The 18273-nt window shown below is 41.4% G+C and overlaps 1 protein-coding gene across 1 annotated transcript in view; it reads right to left on the reverse strand.

Moving 5' to 3' along the window:
• dnah2 (dynein, axonemal, heavy chain 2) overlaps positions 1 to 18273 on the reverse strand; it is a 179854-nt gene that overhangs the window by 25917 nt on the left and 135664 nt on the right. Inside the window, exons 54-70 of the mRNA XM_072687948.1 lie at positions 17973 to 18122; positions 16900 to 17067; positions 15930 to 16090; positions 15693 to 15832; positions 13490 to 13622; positions 10405 to 10544; positions 10092 to 10302; positions 9232 to 9348; positions 8269 to 8410; positions 7702 to 7871; positions 7445 to 7561; positions 4014 to 4178; positions 2734 to 2859; positions 2460 to 2608; positions 2058 to 2124; positions 570 to 720; positions 300 to 448 (exon numbers count right to left, since the gene is read on the reverse strand). Coding sequence (XP_072544049.1) covers positions 300 to 448; positions 570 to 720; positions 2058 to 2124; positions 2460 to 2608; positions 2734 to 2859; positions 4014 to 4178; positions 7445 to 7561; positions 7702 to 7871; positions 8269 to 8410; positions 9232 to 9348; positions 10092 to 10302; positions 10405 to 10544; positions 13490 to 13622; positions 15693 to 15832; positions 15930 to 16090; positions 16900 to 17067; positions 17973 to 18122 — 2456 coding nt within the window. The remainder of the gene's footprint in view (positions 1 to 299; positions 449 to 569; positions 721 to 2057; positions 2125 to 2459; positions 2609 to 2733; positions 2860 to 4013; positions 4179 to 7444; positions 7562 to 7701; positions 7872 to 8268; positions 8411 to 9231; positions 9349 to 10091; positions 10303 to 10404; positions 10545 to 13489; positions 13623 to 15692; positions 15833 to 15929; positions 16091 to 16899; positions 17068 to 17972; positions 18123 to 18273) is intronic.

Consider the following 18273-nt stretch of genomic DNA (forward strand, 5'->3'; position numbering starts at 1 on the left):
GTTATATTGGTTTACCTGGTGAAAATAAACAAGTGAGATGGGTATATATTTGTTTTTTATTAAGTTGCCTAATAATTCTGTACAGTAATAGTTACCTGCACAAACAGATATCCTCCTAAGATGGCCAACTCTATAAAAAAACAAAAAAAACACTCCAACTTCCAAGAATATTAAGCTTTGATATTTATGAGTCTTTTGGGTTGATTGAGAACATAGTTGTTGTTCAATAATAAAAAGAATCCTCTCAAATACAACTTGCCTAATAATTCTGCACACACTGTATACACACACACACATACCTGCTCCTTTACAGCAAAATTAACAATGGTGGTTTTGGTGGAGATCTCCGGTGTGTAGTGCGGATTGGATAATTTAGTGGTGATGTAGAAACGGAAGTCTGGGTTGTATTCAACTTCTTTATCCCCCAGCTTTAGCAGGAGCCTTCCACCTGTATGCATGTTAACATACACATACACAAGTAAATGCATGCAAGTGCATGGGTCCTACCAAACATGACAGAAATGGGTTGAGAGTGTGTGTGTGTGTGTGTATGTGTGTGTGTGACTGACCGATGTGTGTGAGGGACTTGTTGAGTATAGGAGCCAGCGAGGGATCCAGTTCTTCCTGTACGTTCTGCAGAAGAACTGGAGAGCCAAACTGCACTGCGTTCTCCAAAACCCGCAAGAAATCTGGCATCTGCAGGTCGATCACTTTCAAGCCCTGAGAAAAGAGAGAGAGAGGGGGCGAGAGAGAGACCAAGAGAAACAGAAGACATAAAGAAGAAATCAGACGGTGGAGGTCATGATAGAAAGAGGGAAGAACGATAACCAGATAGACAAGAATGACTTAAATAAGAGACAGGCAGAACAGAGGGTAGAGAAAAATGAGAGCATTGCAGAGGGAGAGAGAGCGAGCGAGAGGAAGAAAGCCAGTAATGGACAGGGAGAGAAGAAGGAGGAGAAAGCTTCAGCGCTGTCAGTGGAAGGCATTTCGTGATTGTTCCTAAATGTCAGCGTTTAGCTGTAGTGTGTGTGAATGGCACTGGCCACCCCAGCAAGACATGAAAGCATGAAAGGACCTGCAGAGAGGAGGAAAAGGTCAGAGAGAGAAAGCAGAAAGGGAGAGAGGGAGAAAGGAAATACAGAGGAAGGTAGAGGGAGAGAGCGAGCGCGAGAGCGAGTGAGAGATAGTCGGAAAAAGAGAAAAAGAGAGAGCTGTACAGTCATTGAGTCTAAGCTGAGGTCCATGGGACAGAGAAAAGCACAACTGACCTGATAGTCAGGTCAAAGTCATACAGCTAAGCATAAGTGCATGTGTAAAAAAGCGCATGTGTATGTGTAAATGTGAGAGTGTAAAAGGGTGTCTTTGAACCTGTGTGTTATAGTCAGGATAAATTCACCCGAGTACCATTTTTGCTCTCTAAATACTCCATCAAAAAAATCTGCCATGTTTTGCTCATGCTTTCAAAAAGCCCGAGCACAGAGGGGGAAAAAAAGAGGCTCCATCTCCCCTCAATAGAGGAAATGAACAACAGAGCTGCTGCACCACAAAAGAGGAGCGTAAGAGAGAGAGAGAGAGGGTATTAATAGAAGCATCTGAGGATGAACAGAGAAAGAGAGAGTGGGGCAGAGGAAAAGAAAGCAGGTGAGGAGAATGCATGAGTGACAGAAATGACGCGGGTTTTTAACCCGCCAGAGATTTCTGCGTCGTTCATTTGTTCTACACTAATTAAAGGAAACAGGAAAGAGGGGAACGGTAGTCTGTGGGTTGTACACAGTGTCACGACTGGCGCTAAAACAGGAGTGCCGGCTTACGTGATGTGCTGTTGATAACAGCGTTGGAGAATGTGGGTTATTCTTTCCCAATATGGATGGAGCTATAATCCTGTCTAACGTCTTCGATTTTCCTGCTCTCCATCCAGTTTCTATACAGACCTCCAACTTCTTGCTTAGCTCTAGATAATTTGCTGTATAAAATCGGATGGGTTTGGGGATTGTGTGCTTGCGTGTGTGTGTATGTGTGTGTGTGTGTATGTGCGTGTGTGTATGATTATTCACTCTTTTAGACTCCATGTTCTTAATCCACTTTAGCGCTTGTCCTTGAGGGTCCACCATTAACGGCCATCTGGGGAAGGACACAGAGAAAAAAACAGAGAGTGGCGTAGACATTAGCTATTACTGCGAAAAGCCCATCACATAATCCACAAATAATTCCTAATAATCCATAATCTCAGAAACGCTCAGTCTGCTGAGTTCCTGTCTCTCTGAATGGAAAGTATAGCAATGGGCTATAAATGGTCATTCCTATTGCAGGGCTTAATATTATCTTTAGCTAATTACTCCACTATCACTATTCATTAGTCATCCTTATTCATGAGATATCATCGTTATTCTAATTAGCACTATGGGACTGCCTGTCTGTCAAAACAGCATAAGGAGAGTGGCCTGGAGAGGACTGACCGGTTGCCACGGGTGACGATGACTCCGTTCTCTGTGGAGAAAGCGTCAGATGGGAGGCCCTGGATGTTCCAGTTGCGCACTGCCGTAGGCTTGGAGAGGAACATGGCGAAACTGAAGCCCGGAGAGCATGGAACCTCCAACTCCCTGAACTTTAAGACAATGAAAGAGAAGGATGACTTTAAGTTTAAGAGAAAGAGAAAGAGTCTAAAGTCAGTGAGAAACTCAGTGAAAGTTCAGAAAAAGGGCAAAAAAGTAGATGGAGACTAAGAGAAACCTGTTTCATCCAGATGCTTGTGAGCAGCTCATCTCTGTAGTTGGAGAGGAAGGGACCCAGGTAGGAGAGAAACGCAGCAGCCAGTAAACAGTCTCCCACCAGGTAGCCCATGTCCTTCTCCAAACCCTACTCACAGACACAAACAGACTCAGTAAGGCTCAGCAAAAGACAATACAATCGGGTAAAATACACTATACACACACAAAAACAGCTTGACCAGCCTCTGTAGAGAGGTACTGTCAATAGAATAAGATTCTCTGGAGCTAAAAACATAGCACCATGCTTAATGCCATGCGTGGGTTAGAGGAATATAAAGCAGTGGAGCAGTGGAACTATGTTCTCTGGAAGGATGGTACTGGGGAGTTGGGGATGAGGTGGGGTGGTGATCATCCAACATTCTGAACTTACTTACTCTCTTGTGGCTTAATGCATTTAAATTCTTACAGCAATGCTACAAAATCTAGCAATACCTTCCCTGGACAGTAGAGACAGGACAGACCCCTGTCCCCTGTAATACCTCTGATTTTAGAACAGGATCTGAATGAGCAGGTGTCCCAATACAGTATCTATAGAATGTATCAGCATTAATGTGTTATTGACTGTTTGTATTGGGTGTTTTCAGTTTACAGTAAGCATGATTTCATATCCATATCACAATCATCATTATCACAATCAATATCATAGCTCTATGATTTCCACATATTTTCATTGCAATATCACAATTCTTCACCCCTTATTATTGCTTTGTCAAATCAATCAGTCTTACATGAACAACTAAATACTGCATTTACAATGAACTGGGGTATGTGCAGTAAGTACAGTGTATTTAAGTGTGCACTGGCATGCAGATGTTTGGGCACCCCTAGAATTTAAAATTTCTGTTATAAGAAGTAATTAATTAAGCAAGTAAAAGATTGCCTGATTTGATCTTCTCATAGCCTTCTCCTGCTTGTGAGCATCAGGTTTCTTAATTGTCAGAGTGCTGGGCAGCTGCTAAGAGGAGCCTCTTACTGCTGACTATTGGGACAAGGTTTAAGGAGGCAGAGGATTTGTAAAGCTCTGAATTCACCTGGCCTTTTTTTTTAGAAGATGACTGTGAACAAGCCACAGCCCCAACAAGCTAATGAAGATCTGAGACCTCTACCAGTCTTCTGTGAGCTCAAAACTCTTGGGGTGTTTGACTACTCACTTAACTATTCCCAGTAATAAAACCAGGGGTGCCTAAACCTTTGCAACCTCTGTATGTGGTAGAGTATTAGTGTAGACGTGTGTATGTGTACCTCTACAGTCTCTTCCCAGCGTACTCTCTCTCCAGCCAGTCCAGACACCAGTTTGCCAGCTCGGTCCAGTTTCAGTTCCATATCTTCAGATTTTTTTCTCAAGTCCTCCTTCTGAGTCAACTTCTCATCATACTGGTTCTTTAACTGGTCTAGTTTCTCTCCCACCTGCATACACACACACATATATAAAAGCAAATGGAATGATTGTGGTCTATCCAATGCTTCTGGGATGAGTTTGGGAGTTGTGGATGAAGTGCTTGTACCACTAAATGCAATCAAATCCTCACAGCAATGCTCCAAAATCTAGTAGAAAGTCTTCTTCTCTGGACAGTAAACACACTTACTCCAACAAAAGCAGGACAAGTCTTTCTGAATACCCTCAATTTCAGAAGAAACTATGGATGAGCAGGCATCCCAATACTTTTGTCCATATCGTGTATGAATATTTTCATGGACAAAACATTTTCAGCATTTGTGTGGAAGTGGGCGTGCGTTCAAGCATCTCCTGCAGAATGGAGCGCTAGTTACAGTGAACCAGTGGTCTGAGCAAGCTGTAGTTTTGACCTGTGTGTTGTTTCTGGCAGCCTATTTATGCCCTTGTCTTTTCTCAATTGTCTGCCGGAGACCAGAGAGACGGCCAGATGCAGAGTGAGAGCCTCAGGAAACCACAAGCCTGAGAAGTCACAGTTGAAAGAGTCCTATTTTCATTTGAACAGCTGAAAAGCTGAGACTGCTCCTGTTTACTTTCTAAACAAAGGAAAGCTCTGCATCTCTCTTCTGCCTCCACCGTCCTCACTCCACACACATGCAAGCTAGTACATCATCTTCCCGAGGCTGGCCTTTACTGTTAGAAGGTAATCGAATCCCAGTTTTCCACCTGGAAGGCAATGATGACCCAAAGTGCTTTACCAATATACTCAAATGTCACCACACAGAAGCACTTTACATATACTAAAGCTCACAAAACTAATCCAACGTATATGGACAAAACTATTGGGACACTGCTCATTCATTGTTTCTTCTGAACTCAAGTTATTGTTGAAATAACTGCCTCTACAGTCTAGGAAAGGCTTTCTATTAGATTTGGTGTGCCTTCTACTAGAGCATTGCTAAAGGATTTCTGGGTGTTGGATGATCACCACCCCACGTCATCCCCAACTCGCTCTAAAATTACTGCATGGAGCACCATCATTCCTAAGACGGCACAAACAGTTCAATGCTGGGGGGCTTTATACCCCTCTAGTTCACAACTGGCTTTAGGCATGGTGCCACTAGTTTTAATAGATTTAGGCTGTGGCCTAAAGGTTGAAGAAGCTGGCTTGGGACTGGAAGGATGAGAGGTTCACTGCTCTGTTTGCTTTGCTTAATTCTCACTGCTCTTATCATAAGTGTGTGTGTTCACTGCCACAGATGGGTTAAACGCAGAGGTTGAATTCAGTTATATCAGTGCTATAGTGGTAGAGCATGCTTAATGGATTTAGCCTCATATTAACTGTCACTGATCACTATTGGACATTATTTTTAGTCTAGGATTAAGCCTAATCTGGTTCTGAGGAACCAGTGAAACACTATGACCTGATATGTTGTTTTCTCATTTCCCCTTTTTTAAAAGGACTGATTTATAGTGTCCTGAATAAGCTGCTGCAAGTTGTTCAAACATGTGCAACATGGTCAGATATTATTTAACCCTTTAGCAAGTACGGTCCCACTACTGGGATTTGCTGGCTGCACGGCTTCCTTCACGAAGCTGGAGTCATTTTCTTGCTTCTAACTGGAATTTCCCAGAATGTAACTGCAGTGCTGTTTTTTTCAGCTTCATGCTGTGAGATTAGGCAATTGTAACAAACTTCACATTGTTTATATCTTCAAAATGATAATTTCAAACTTTCATAGCAGTCAAATCCAGTGAATGCATGAAGCATGAAGTCATGAAGTGTCACGACTTTATGAAAACGGGCAAAAAAAAAATAAAAAATTAAAGCCACAGTATTTATGGTCTGATCTTGTCTGTACGGTTACTGCCTGTTGATTACCTACATGGTTCGACTAAATATAATTGTATTTATTTATTTTTAATTCTTACTCTGTGCAGATCATTAAAGGCAGTTAGATCTCACTTGCGAAAGGGTAATAATTTCAGCTAAACATTTTTCCAAAATTGTTTTGATATAGTTTATAGACTAAAGGCCAGAGCACACAGACCAAACCATCTAAGATCTAACAGTCTAATGTTGGCAGTTGTTTTAGTAAGTTCTGAAAAATCTGTCTCACTGGCCAAATACCACCGAACACAACAGCAGATCTTCATTATTAGAAAGATGGGGAATCATGAAGACATGTATGTTCTATGCCATATTCAGACAGGATTAAATTTACATGGGGTCCTGGGGTAATTCTTTTTTTCATGGGGGCTCCTCTGTGAGTTTATTCCAATCCGGATCAACCGCGTCTATGTTTTTCTCCGTCATCCTCTGAGAAAGTTATAGACTGAATGACCTACTGTTTTTCACTAAACACTGTGGTCATCGGATCATTTTAGACCCATCCGGAATCACATTTCTATAATTTCACGTTGTTTTTCATTGGAAAAAAGTTTTGGGGCACTGCTGCTTGCTATTTTTAGTCTCCGACCACACATATCAGAGGTTAGCCACACCTCCCAAAGGATGGTAAAACACCAATAATAGGACTGAATCTCCCCAGGGTAGCATTTGAAGTCTACTTTAAAGTTTTGTGCCTTAAAGTCTTCTCCGTCCAATTTGTTTGAATTGTTATTATCAATGTCATCGTTAAGCTAGAAAAAAAGGGGCTAAACAGCGGAATCTGAGAGCTGTTCAATATGGCCAGAACATCATCAAACACAAACAAACACAAACTCAACATGTCAAATTCGACCAAACATTTCCAGACAAATGCGAACAAACAAACAGCCCAACATTTGTGTTTGTTCATGTTCGTCTGGTCAGTGTGCTCTGGCATTAACGGAAATCACAAGGAATTCACAACCACATCGACTTGTCTGTGCAAAACAAATAAAGGTCTGGGTGTGTTTTGTGTGGGTTGAGAGACCTTTTGGCAGTGTATTACGAAATGAGACAATCCATTGATTGTTAGCAACTTTAGCATAGCATCTCCCATTGTAAACTAAATAAGCACACATTAGGTAGCAAACATGCCTTGGATGATTGGATGTAAACTTTTTGGTTTTGGAGCAGATTTATGCCTTTAACATAGGACCGGATTTGGACTGTGTTTAATAGCCAATACCAACCCATTAAAACGTGGCTTTACTGACACTGATACTGATCTTCCAGAGCTAAGGGACATCCCTAATGGCATCCACTTATATGCTGGTCAGTTTTATCCATTTTCATTTTAAGCTCTCAATATGGATCTTCTTTGACACATTTATCAGAGTTGGATGTACTGACCTCTCGAAGTTTGTTCTGGGCCTCGGCCAGGGCAGCCTGCTTTTCGGCCAGCTGAGTCATGGCTCCTTGCAGCCTAGCTCGCTTTGGTTCCACCACTCGATAGATACGCCCATACACCTTAGAGAAAGATAGAGGGAGAGACGCACACACACACACACACACACACAACAAAGACAAAGATAAGCCTAAAATACTTTGTGTGTACTTGTGACTGCACTTGTGCACTTGAGTGTGTGCTTGTGTACACTGGATCCTACCTCCATGGCTCTGACCCACATGCAGAGGGACTTGGCAGCCAGAGAGACTCTGCCAATGATCTCTGGTTGGAAGTCAGGCTGAGTGCAGTACTGGCCAATCTTCTTCAGCACACGGTCTGATATGTTGTCCTTGTCAAAGTGCACCAGCTGCTTAATGAAGTTTGCTTCACCTGTCACACACACACAAGCAGCGAGAGTATTGAGACAAGCCCAGTTCTTCTGTGTAAATTTCATCAATCCTGCCACTTTCTTAAATCTATTAGTAGGTGATTAAATGTTTAGATGTACTTTCAGCAAGTTGATTCACTCACCCCCACCCTACCCCACCCCACCATTCCCACTCCCCTCTATATTATCATTCTCTTACCTCTTTCACTTTTACTATCATTCTCTCCAAAGTCACGATCAAGGCTTTCCTCTGGGTAAAATTTCACGCCTCAGCCAATCAATATGATGGACTGATTTAATTAAGTCCTTTAATGGATGTAAGTCTGAGTGGTTTGGGGTCCAACTTGCTCCCTGGCCTCCCTGTTATCCAATGACAAACCAATATATGTACGCTCTCACCCAGCTGTCTCTTAGCTTCAGCCCAGGTGGGTTCACAGCCTCTCAGGATCATGACTGCCTGCATAACCGTCTCCACCAGAGCTGGCGGTCGGCCATAAGATTTGATCTCGGTCATATCCTTCTTATTCAGGGATTCCAAGGCCTGCACAGCAAGACATGATGGCACCAAGAATGTGAAAATACCCAGACGCCTTGCATGACCAATCACAAAGATCTTTTTTTCTTGGTATAAGAAATTCAATGTACTGTGCGGACGGGTTTGGCACCTAAGCACATTACTTAAAACCATTTATCTTGGCAATAAGAGTGTTTTTGCTAACACAAACATCATATCACATTAGAACAGATGTACATAAAAATAAACACAGTAAAAATGTTCTCTTTCTGAAGATGGTATATCTTGCTGATATCTTGTGAGCTAGTATTTCTCCTGGATGTCCCCAGCCATAATTATGCATTGATTTGCCAAACCAGGTGTTAGATGATAATTAACAATAGGCTTAGACTCCCATGAGGAGAGCTTTGGAATTTGTATGAATGCTATTTGTATTTATTCTAATATTAGTATTTTACTGAGCAAATAAATATTCACTGGGACAGGCAAGTTTTAATTCTAATTTCCACAGGTGCCTAAAACGTTTGCACAGTACTGTATAAATCATTGCTGTCATGCCAAAACCTTGTATCTACTTTTTAAAAAATGAATTAATTGTTGTCAATTATTTGTTCTTTACACTGAGTAAATTTCATGATGAACAGACTAATACAAACGCTTTAAAATGACCTGAAATAAAATCTTTTTACATTATTACGTTTTTTGCTCATCCTGAAATAAGATACAAGGTTTTGAGTGACACTGAAGATGTACGAATACTACCAATAGCAAATAACATAAACTGGACTAGCCTAACTACAAGCCCAAGTAATGAGAGAGTGGGGGAATAAGGCTAAACATTGGCTGACCTTCATGGCCTCCTCCAGTGCAGGTATGGCTTCATCCAGATCTCTCTGAGCATTTTCAGCCATCGCCTTGCATGTGATCTCCTCTGCTCCAATCTTCTCACTGTGTGCACTCACAGCCTACAAACACATACATGCAGTTGTAAACACACCAAAGAGACATAAATCATATTTCAATGCATATTTCATGTATAACACATGTAAATCAACAAAAACATACATATCCTATTCAATCACCACCCAAAAACAGCCATATATTGACTTTTTGTTTAATCAAATGTAATCATTTATTACTTCATAACTACTGTCATTACATGACTGCATACAATGTTAATAAGCAGACATGCAAATAAAGAAGCCAAGTTTAAAATTGCAAAAAAAGCATTTATATATGTGTGTGAAGTGAAAGTGAAAACCACTGATTATCTTCACCTACAGTGGCATCTGTCCAGGGGTGGACATATTAGCTAGCACATGAACAGTGTCAGTTCTTAAGAGTGATGAAGATGAGGAGAAGCAGGAGAAATGGTCAAGCATAAGAATCTGAGACACTTTGACAAGAAATAAATTGTACTGGCTAGACGTCTGGGTCAGAACATCTCCAAAACATCATGCAGGTCTTGTGGGGGTTTTCTGGTATGCAGAGGTCAGTACCTACCAAAAGTGCTCCAAGACCTAAGGCTCATTGATGCGATCCATGGAGGTCCTACCTCACAAATTACAGGATCAACTACTACCGCCTTGGTGCCAAATACCACAGGACACCTTCAGACATAGGTCTTGTGGAGTCCATGTCTCAAATGGTCAGATTTGTTGTGGTGACTTAATATTAAGCAGGTGGTAATAATGTTATGGCTGATCACCTTCTGCTGTTCATCTGCCTCTCTCTTCTGCTGTACAATGATGACCAGGTACTCCTCGCATTGCTTCTGGAATTCGGCCACTTTCTTCTTGGCATCTTCCAGTTCCACAGACATGGCCTCTACTTTACTGCGCGTGTCATCAATCTTAAATAAGCCATTCCTGAGCTTCGACACCTGCTCACCAAGCTCACTGCGCTTCTCAGCCAACAACCTAACAGAGAGGGAGAACAAGTGAAGATGGGAGATGGGGCCTTGGCAGTGAGGCTATGTCAATTAAAAAAGACATAAGTAAGAGCATAAGTATGAAAAGTACTTTTTATATCCAGACACCAGCTCCAGGTAGTTGGTGGGTGTGACGTAGTTGTGCCTCTTTAGCTCCAGCTTCATCCTCTGAGAGAACTGCGCCACTGACTGATGCATGGTCACGAAGATACTAGCCACTTTGGTCTGGATCTGTAGGTCAAATAAAAAACAACAACAAAAAAACACTTGGTCAGACACGCAGCTCCTTTCCTTCAAATGCCAGCACTGACCTTAGGTTTACTAATGATAATTATCAAGAATGTGCTGTGTGCTTGTGTGGGCACTGATCTAGTTGGAGGTGGCAACTGTAGTTTTACAGAAAAAATCTCACCGGTCCAGTTATCTCAGATGTTAACAGACGGAACCTCGACTAAGGCATGATCTCTGTCAGATCTCAGTGCAGAATGAAGACCCGGATTAAAAGCAGTGTGTACTCTTATAATAAAGGCAATATTTAATCAGTAGTCTCTTTCACAAAAGTCGTTGGACCGCTCAGCAGGCCAGCTCAGAAGAGTCAATGACCCTGAGCGACTCACTAACAGCTCTACATTGTTGAAGCAAGCATGCAAGAGATTGTGAAGGGATGTCCTACAGCGCAGGTGTATCAGCGATGCTATTCAGTTCCTGGGGCTGTAACAATCGCAAGGTACAAAGTGCTCTCAAGCAAGGGAGGGTAACAATTAGGCACAGCAGTTACAACTATGGACAAAAGTATTGGGACACCAGCTCATTTGTTGTCTTTTCTGAAATCACATGTATTAAAAAAAGAGTGTACCCTGCTTTTGTTGTAGTAACTATCTCTACTGTGCAGGGAAGGCTTTCTACTAGATTCTGGAGCATTGCTGTGAGGATTTGATTGCATTCAGGGACAGGAGGACCTACCAATAGGTTCATGTTTATCTGCTCCAGAGAGTCCTATTCTATTGGCTGTACTGTATTCTTCAACCTTCTTTCCATAGTGTATTTTACTCAGCTTTACTTTAGTGTATATATATATATATATATATATATATCTTTTTTTTTTTTTTTTTTTTTTTATTATACTTACTCTGCTTCTCACATATTGATACTGAGAGTATGTCAGTAAATGGAGGAACTGCAAAGTAAACATTTCATTGAATGCATTCTTTAGAAAGAGTGTCCACAAACCTTTGGACATATAAAGTATAGTACATAATTATGCACTTTTACTGACACAGCACATTACGCCTTAAAACTAGGCTACACAAGACCTGTTGTGGAAAAAAAAGCTGTTTCTGTCTTACATCTTTTGTCCTAACTACCTGCAATTTGTCTTCATGTTTTTGTAAAAAGAGGATTGACGCAGCATTCTTGACATTCTATTAAGCAGTTTCATGAACAGGACATGGATAAGCTCTCACATACACTGAGCATCGATTGGTTTGTTTCATACAGTACTTAGCAAAAGTCAGAGGCCAACCTTCATTTCCACTGTCATTTCCAGTCAAACAAATCATTCAGTACAAGTTACTCATCTCTCAGTGTTAGAAACAAGGAGAAACCTTTAGAAGTGCAGAACATTACATGGAAGCCTCAACAACTGAGCTTCAGTCTCAGAAGAAGGGATGTTGAGGTCTGGACCCTGGAGTAATTTGTTCATTGTTCTGAGAAAACCAGCAGGTCTGATTTGATCAAATACCAAATATTGTAGTTTGTCTGTTTGCTTTTCTCAGTGAGGGCTTTTTGATCAGCTCCACATCCTTTCAGACTCACAGTGTTGGTGTCTTCTCACAGTGGATGAATGGGCAGAAACTCCTGTGAATTTATCAGCTTGATTTTCCTCTCCCTCCTTCAAAGATGAAAGCTTTGAATTCTCTTTGTCTGATGGGGGCAGTTCTGGTGGTCCACCAGGTCTTGTATAGCTGTTAGGAGCCATTAGAACCATTGTCTCTATATTTAAATAATTTAACTAATTTTATGCTTTTCTGTTGCACCCATTGCTGATACAGATGTGCAAATGCACAAACACACACACACCCAACACACAAACAGCTTATGTTGTCCCTGTACAGAAGAACTGGCAATAGAACAGGACTCTCTGGAGCAGACAAACATGAACCTGTTGGCACCATGCCTAATGCCATGTGTGGGCTGGAGGGGTATAAAAACCCCAGCCCCAGAGTTGTGAAGCAGTGGAAATGAGTGCTCTGGAATGATGGTCCTCAATTCAATACTTTTGGAATGAGCTGGGGTGTTTTGGACGAGACAGGGTGCTTATCATCTGACATCCTAACGTCACTAACACTCTTGTCGCTAAATACAATCAAAGCCTTGCAGTGAATCAGTTGCCTGAACCTTTGACTGGCAGTGTATCATGGGGAAAGTGGAAAAATGATAGTCACTCTCTACTCTGAGAAAAGAAAGGAGATACTCACAGTACAAAGAACTAGCTGTAGCCTATGGCTCTTCTGGATGGATGGGTTCCAGATGTGGGACAAAATGGCATGGAACAGCATGCAGTTCTATGCTGAAGTCAACCATAACATTAAAACCACCTGCCTAATATTGTGTACGTTCCACATGTGCCACCAAAACAGGTCTGACCCGTCGAGGCATGGATTCCACAAGACCTTTAAAGATGTTCTGTGGTATCTAGTACCAAGACGTTAGCAGCAGATCGTTTAAGTCCTGTATGTTGTTTTGAGGTGGCTGAACTGTGTAACAATGTATGTTAAGTATTGTTACTTTAGGAAACATGGCATCTAGTCTTAAGGTCCATCCCTGTGCCTATAGTGTTACATGGCCTACCTGATTCTGCAGTAAATGATTCTCTTAGCCGCTAGAATAAAATCTGCTCAAAAAAGCCTGCTCCTCCATTTTTAAAAAGGGGAAAACAGTAAATCCTTACTGTGCAATCTTCAATAAAACGAATGTCAGTATTTACAATAAACTCATTTTGAGCTGGCCCTGAAGGACCGCAACATGCAGCAAATCAATTAACCTCCCCATTCAGTCTAAAACAAAAGATTCTCCAATGCAATGCAGATGGTGTGCATTACAGCTCTACACAGAGCTTAGAGCGGATCTGAAGGTTAATGTTCGATTGTGTGAGTGTGTGTGAGTGTTTTTCTCACCCCTTCCACATTCCCTAAGTTGAGACCATCAAGATATCTCTCGGCCACCTCCAGCAAAGCGTCCCGTGGCCACTCCGAGAACCAGTCCAATGTAGTGCAATTGACCAGTGCTGGGTACTGACGTATCCGATTCCTACACATCACACACACACACGCACACAAACAGAGCAAACCAGGTAGGGTAAAGTTAATAAAAATAAAGCATAACACTGCACACCTACTCCTACTGCATACAGTGCTGATGAGGAGTTCCATAGTATGCAAGCTGTCAGAGATGATTTATAATGCAGCTATCAGTCTACCTCATCCTTGGTGTTTCTAGGTAAAGTGGGCTGGGTGTGGGTAACTCATCTCCTCCCATACAGACACACACATAGTGCCTGTACCCATGAGTTCCACGGCTCACAGGTCATCAGGTGGGCGTATGCTGATTTGTCAGGGACAATTACACTGCCCTTTGGGCCAATCGCGACCATTAAAGCGCTACCATGGCAATAAATCCACCAATTACAAGTAAGGCCAATCAGAGGGAGCCCACAGCTTGATTCAGCGGCTTTAATTAGGAATGGCCCAAGGGTCACCTGACACGCGGCACCTCGTTCCACTGACAAGGGATGCAAAAGGCTGATTAGAGAACAATTTGTATGCTAGTCAAACTATCAGATGCATCATCAGTGCGAAAGAGAGAGAGAGGCAGCGAGTGTGCGAGAGAGGGAGAGAGAGACAGAGAGAGAAAATGAGAGTCTTCGATGATGAGGATAAAATCCAGGTTAAGACAGTAAGTAGTGAGAAGATCAGAAAGGAAGGTCACGGCACTCTGACTGACTACTGATGAAGATCTCGGGGTGACAGGTGAGCCAGAAGTTGTTCTATGTCTGGCTCAGTAAATTGCTTTCACTTTGTGAGAGGCTAGCTCTACCAGTCTCAGAGGAGGTGAACGGAGCGTTTGAGTTTTTGCGCTGTGAAATTCTGTAGCAAATGAAATAATAACATGGCCACAGGGCTCTCTCCAAACTCCTTCACTCTAAATTTAGCTTTCCATGACAGAGCTACAGCTATGACCAAAGTCCCAACAGTGCAAAACAGTATTCACTGGTATCATCACAGGTGGAGCTCTGTGATGTGGTAGAACAGACACCGTGCAGTAAGTGCTAGGCTAATTAGCACATTCTGACAAAACTTGGTCTTTTCAACCAGTGTCAAAGTTCTTGTGGTCATAAAGCTTATAAAGTGCGCTGCTGTCAAAAGCCTATAACCCCCTTCTTAAATAGTAATCATCTCAGTGAAACTTTCACATTAAGCAGGAAACAAAGCTCTGTAAAGATCTACTGACACTTTTTTTGTCATGAGACAATTTTCTTAGTTGTCTTTCTGAACCATAGTTAAAAGCCATACTGAAGATCTGCCCCAGAGGTGTAAACTAGGGGTGGCATGATACCACTTTTTCATGTCCGATACAGATACTGCAACCTTGACTATCTGCCGATACCAATAGCAATACGACACCACCTTTCGCTCTCTTAACCCTTAGACCCCTCACACATGAGACAGTCACACGTGCTGTATTATTTTCAGTAGATTCTAGACTACTTAAATATGTCTGAATTTGTGATTGGACTGAATAAAGACCATGTGATTGGACTGGATAAAGACCATAAAAACATGGTTGAATAGGATAAGTATTGCTGCTTGATGCAGTATGTGTATCTGTCTGTAAGTTACACTGATCCTGAGTTATGAAGCCTAGAATATCGGCATGTAGGCGTAAACCATGCATTATGCATTAACGGCACTACTGTCAGGTGAAATGAAAAGCATTATCTTCATATACAGTGGAATCTGTCAAGGGGTGGATATATTAGGCAGTAAGTAAACGATCAGTTCCTGAAGGTAATGTGTTAAAAGCAGGACAAATGGTCAAGCATAAGAATCTGAGCCACTTTGACAAGAACTAAAGTGTGCTGGCTAGACGACTGGGACAGAACATCTCCAAACGTCAGGCAGGTCTTGTGGGGTGTTCTCGTTTCTTGTCAGCAACAGTCTTGGGAACAGATACCACAGGACACTATAAAATACTGGTATTAATGTAATGGCTGATCGGTGTAGGTAATATCTGGGCCTAATCTAGCTGCAGTGGGTTCTGGTCTTTTCTGTTTAAAGGCTTGGCTGAATGCATTGGTTGGTGCTGGTGAAGGGTAAGTACCTGAAGGGCTCTCCTACGGGACTCATGCACAGCACTATGTGGAGGTTGTTTCTCACACGCTCTATCAGGTAGTTAAACATGGCGTCTGGAGTCTCCAGAACATTTTCCTTCCTGGCAGAGTCAAAGAGAGCACTCTGGACCTGCCCAAGTAAAATATAATAATACTGTTAAGAATCTTACTCTCTCTCTACACTCACACACACACACTTGTGTACATCCAATCATTTGCAGACAAACCTCCTCAAACTCATCTGGCTTGTAGAGGTTGGGAACCTCTCCTGAGCTGAGGATGTTGTTGATGTCCTCCAAGAAGGACTCGTCCACGATCTGAGTGTCATTAAACAGGAACACAGTGGGCTTGTTGTCCACTCCAGTCAGCCTATACAGCTTCTTGATGTCTGTATGAGGAACAGCAATTATGTTAATAAGTGAAACTAAAATGACACAAGAACCTTCATCAACTGTGAAGTTATGCAAAAGGGGCTTCCTTCATACCCTTCACCACATCTGCTTACTTGAAAGGTCAGGGAAATTTCACCAGTAAAACAAGCAGAAATGTAATTGCACTGTGCAGGAAGATCTTCAGCCCATTCATTATACACAACTGATCAATACAAACCGACATGCACACAGAGCTGATAAGCAAGGCCTGAGCAAAAATAGAGCATTACAATACTACAAAGATAACATATCATTGTCCAGATACGTGATACACAGTTGCAGGCACAAATGTGGGAATCCCTGGTCAATTTACTTTACTTTAATATATATATATATATATATATATATATATATATATATATATATATATATATACACATACTCTATTATACTATTATATATGTATATATATAACTAAATATAATGATTAGATATAACGATATATCTATAATGATATAACGAATAAATATAACTTAAAATGTAATTTGACCAGAGATACACACAAAGTATTAATATATTAATTTAATATGTTTTCAATGTATTCAATATTTCAAATATTATTAATAAACACAACATCAAAACATCATCAAAAACCCAATGAATCACAAATAAAAATACTTGTTAGTCCAAGATTAAACTAAAGTAAGAACCAAAGGAAAAATCAAATGATTGGCAAAATGAATTATTGATATAATTTGAAATTGAAATTGATTTGGTGTCCCAATTGACACTGTTAATCCCTCCTGTATGAAAGACAGGGTCTTACCCTCTCTGAACTCCTGCTTGCGATATTGTTTGGTGACTTCAACCTGAAAAACCATGTATTCACAGATGTAGGCGGCCAGCCTGGAGAGACTCTGCCTACCGGAACCTCCAATCCCCACCAAAAGCATATTGCCCCTCGGCTGACTGATCACACGCACCACCCGTGTCACTAAAGAAGCAAAGAGATATAAATACACACACATACATTTGGCCAAACATGTTAGTACAAATAATTACTGCAAAAACACAATAACTCATTAACATACACTGTGACTAATTCCATAATCAATCATTACAGTGCTGTGTCAATACATTAAGTGCATGTGATTTGTTTAATTGTATGCAAATTGTACGCACTGAGCTGAGTATGCGATTCGTCTAACGTTATATTGTGGTGGCGCAGGAATGCTGTATGAGTGTGTTGTGGGACAGGATGCATAATTGTTTACCCTCCTATGGGCCTTGTAATGTAATTGCATTCGCTACAGAGGGGAGGAGTAATTACTCATAGTAACAAGGGATTCTGAGGTCTTTTTGCGTGGAGGAGCTGCTAGCTTGGCTCTGTACTTTTTAGTTGTAGTCTGACTCATTACATAACTGGGGTTCGAGCTGTTGTTGTAGATTGGGGAATTTGGGACTGTCTCCATTGATCAAAATTAGGGGGTATATCCAGGCATATTGTAATGGACTGGGTATTGGCTATTTTAGACAGGGTCTTGTTTTGATCCTTTGCTTTTACCGCTGTGTTTCAACAGAGCATACTCTACACATTATTCATATCCTGGCACAGTATGGAGCAATTATTTTACAGGGGAACATGAAACCGGATGTAATATCTGTGGTTCTAGTGCTCTGACTATGTTTAAGCTGCTTCTCCTTCAGATGTTTGTCTATTTTCTGAGGTTTTTGTAAATGCCACCAAACCATATGGGGAACTACATACCCACCATGCCTTTACCCATACCAAGCTTAAACATGTAGTGGCCGCTGCAGTGTAAGCAAGTACTGGACTGCAGAATATTTGTGCTCTTGTGTAAAGGCTTGATGGGAAATGTAAAGCAGCTGTGAGCTGACCATGTTCAATAGCATCTCTGAAGAGCACCAGGCTCATGGGGACAACTCCAGGGGTGAGGTTGTAGTCCTCTAGCTGAGACTCCATGAAGGCCTTCAGAGCTTTAAAGTCCAGCAGGTCCTCATACACATGTGGCTCCTTTAGAAAGTCCCCTAAAATGCAGGAAACATCACTCAAATAAGATTACTAATAGCTACATACAATTCAAATCACTGCAGATACACTAAAGTCAATATTAAGTATAAAATCTTTATTTAAAATCATTCATATAAATATTATATTTATATATATATATATATATTA

The sequence above is a fragment of the Salminus brasiliensis genome, chromosome 9 (assembly GCF_030463535.1).
Source record: "Salminus brasiliensis chromosome 9, fSalBra1.hap2, whole genome shotgun sequence".
Lineage (NCBI taxonomy): Eukaryota > Metazoa > Chordata > Actinopteri > Characiformes > Bryconidae > Salminus > Salminus brasiliensis.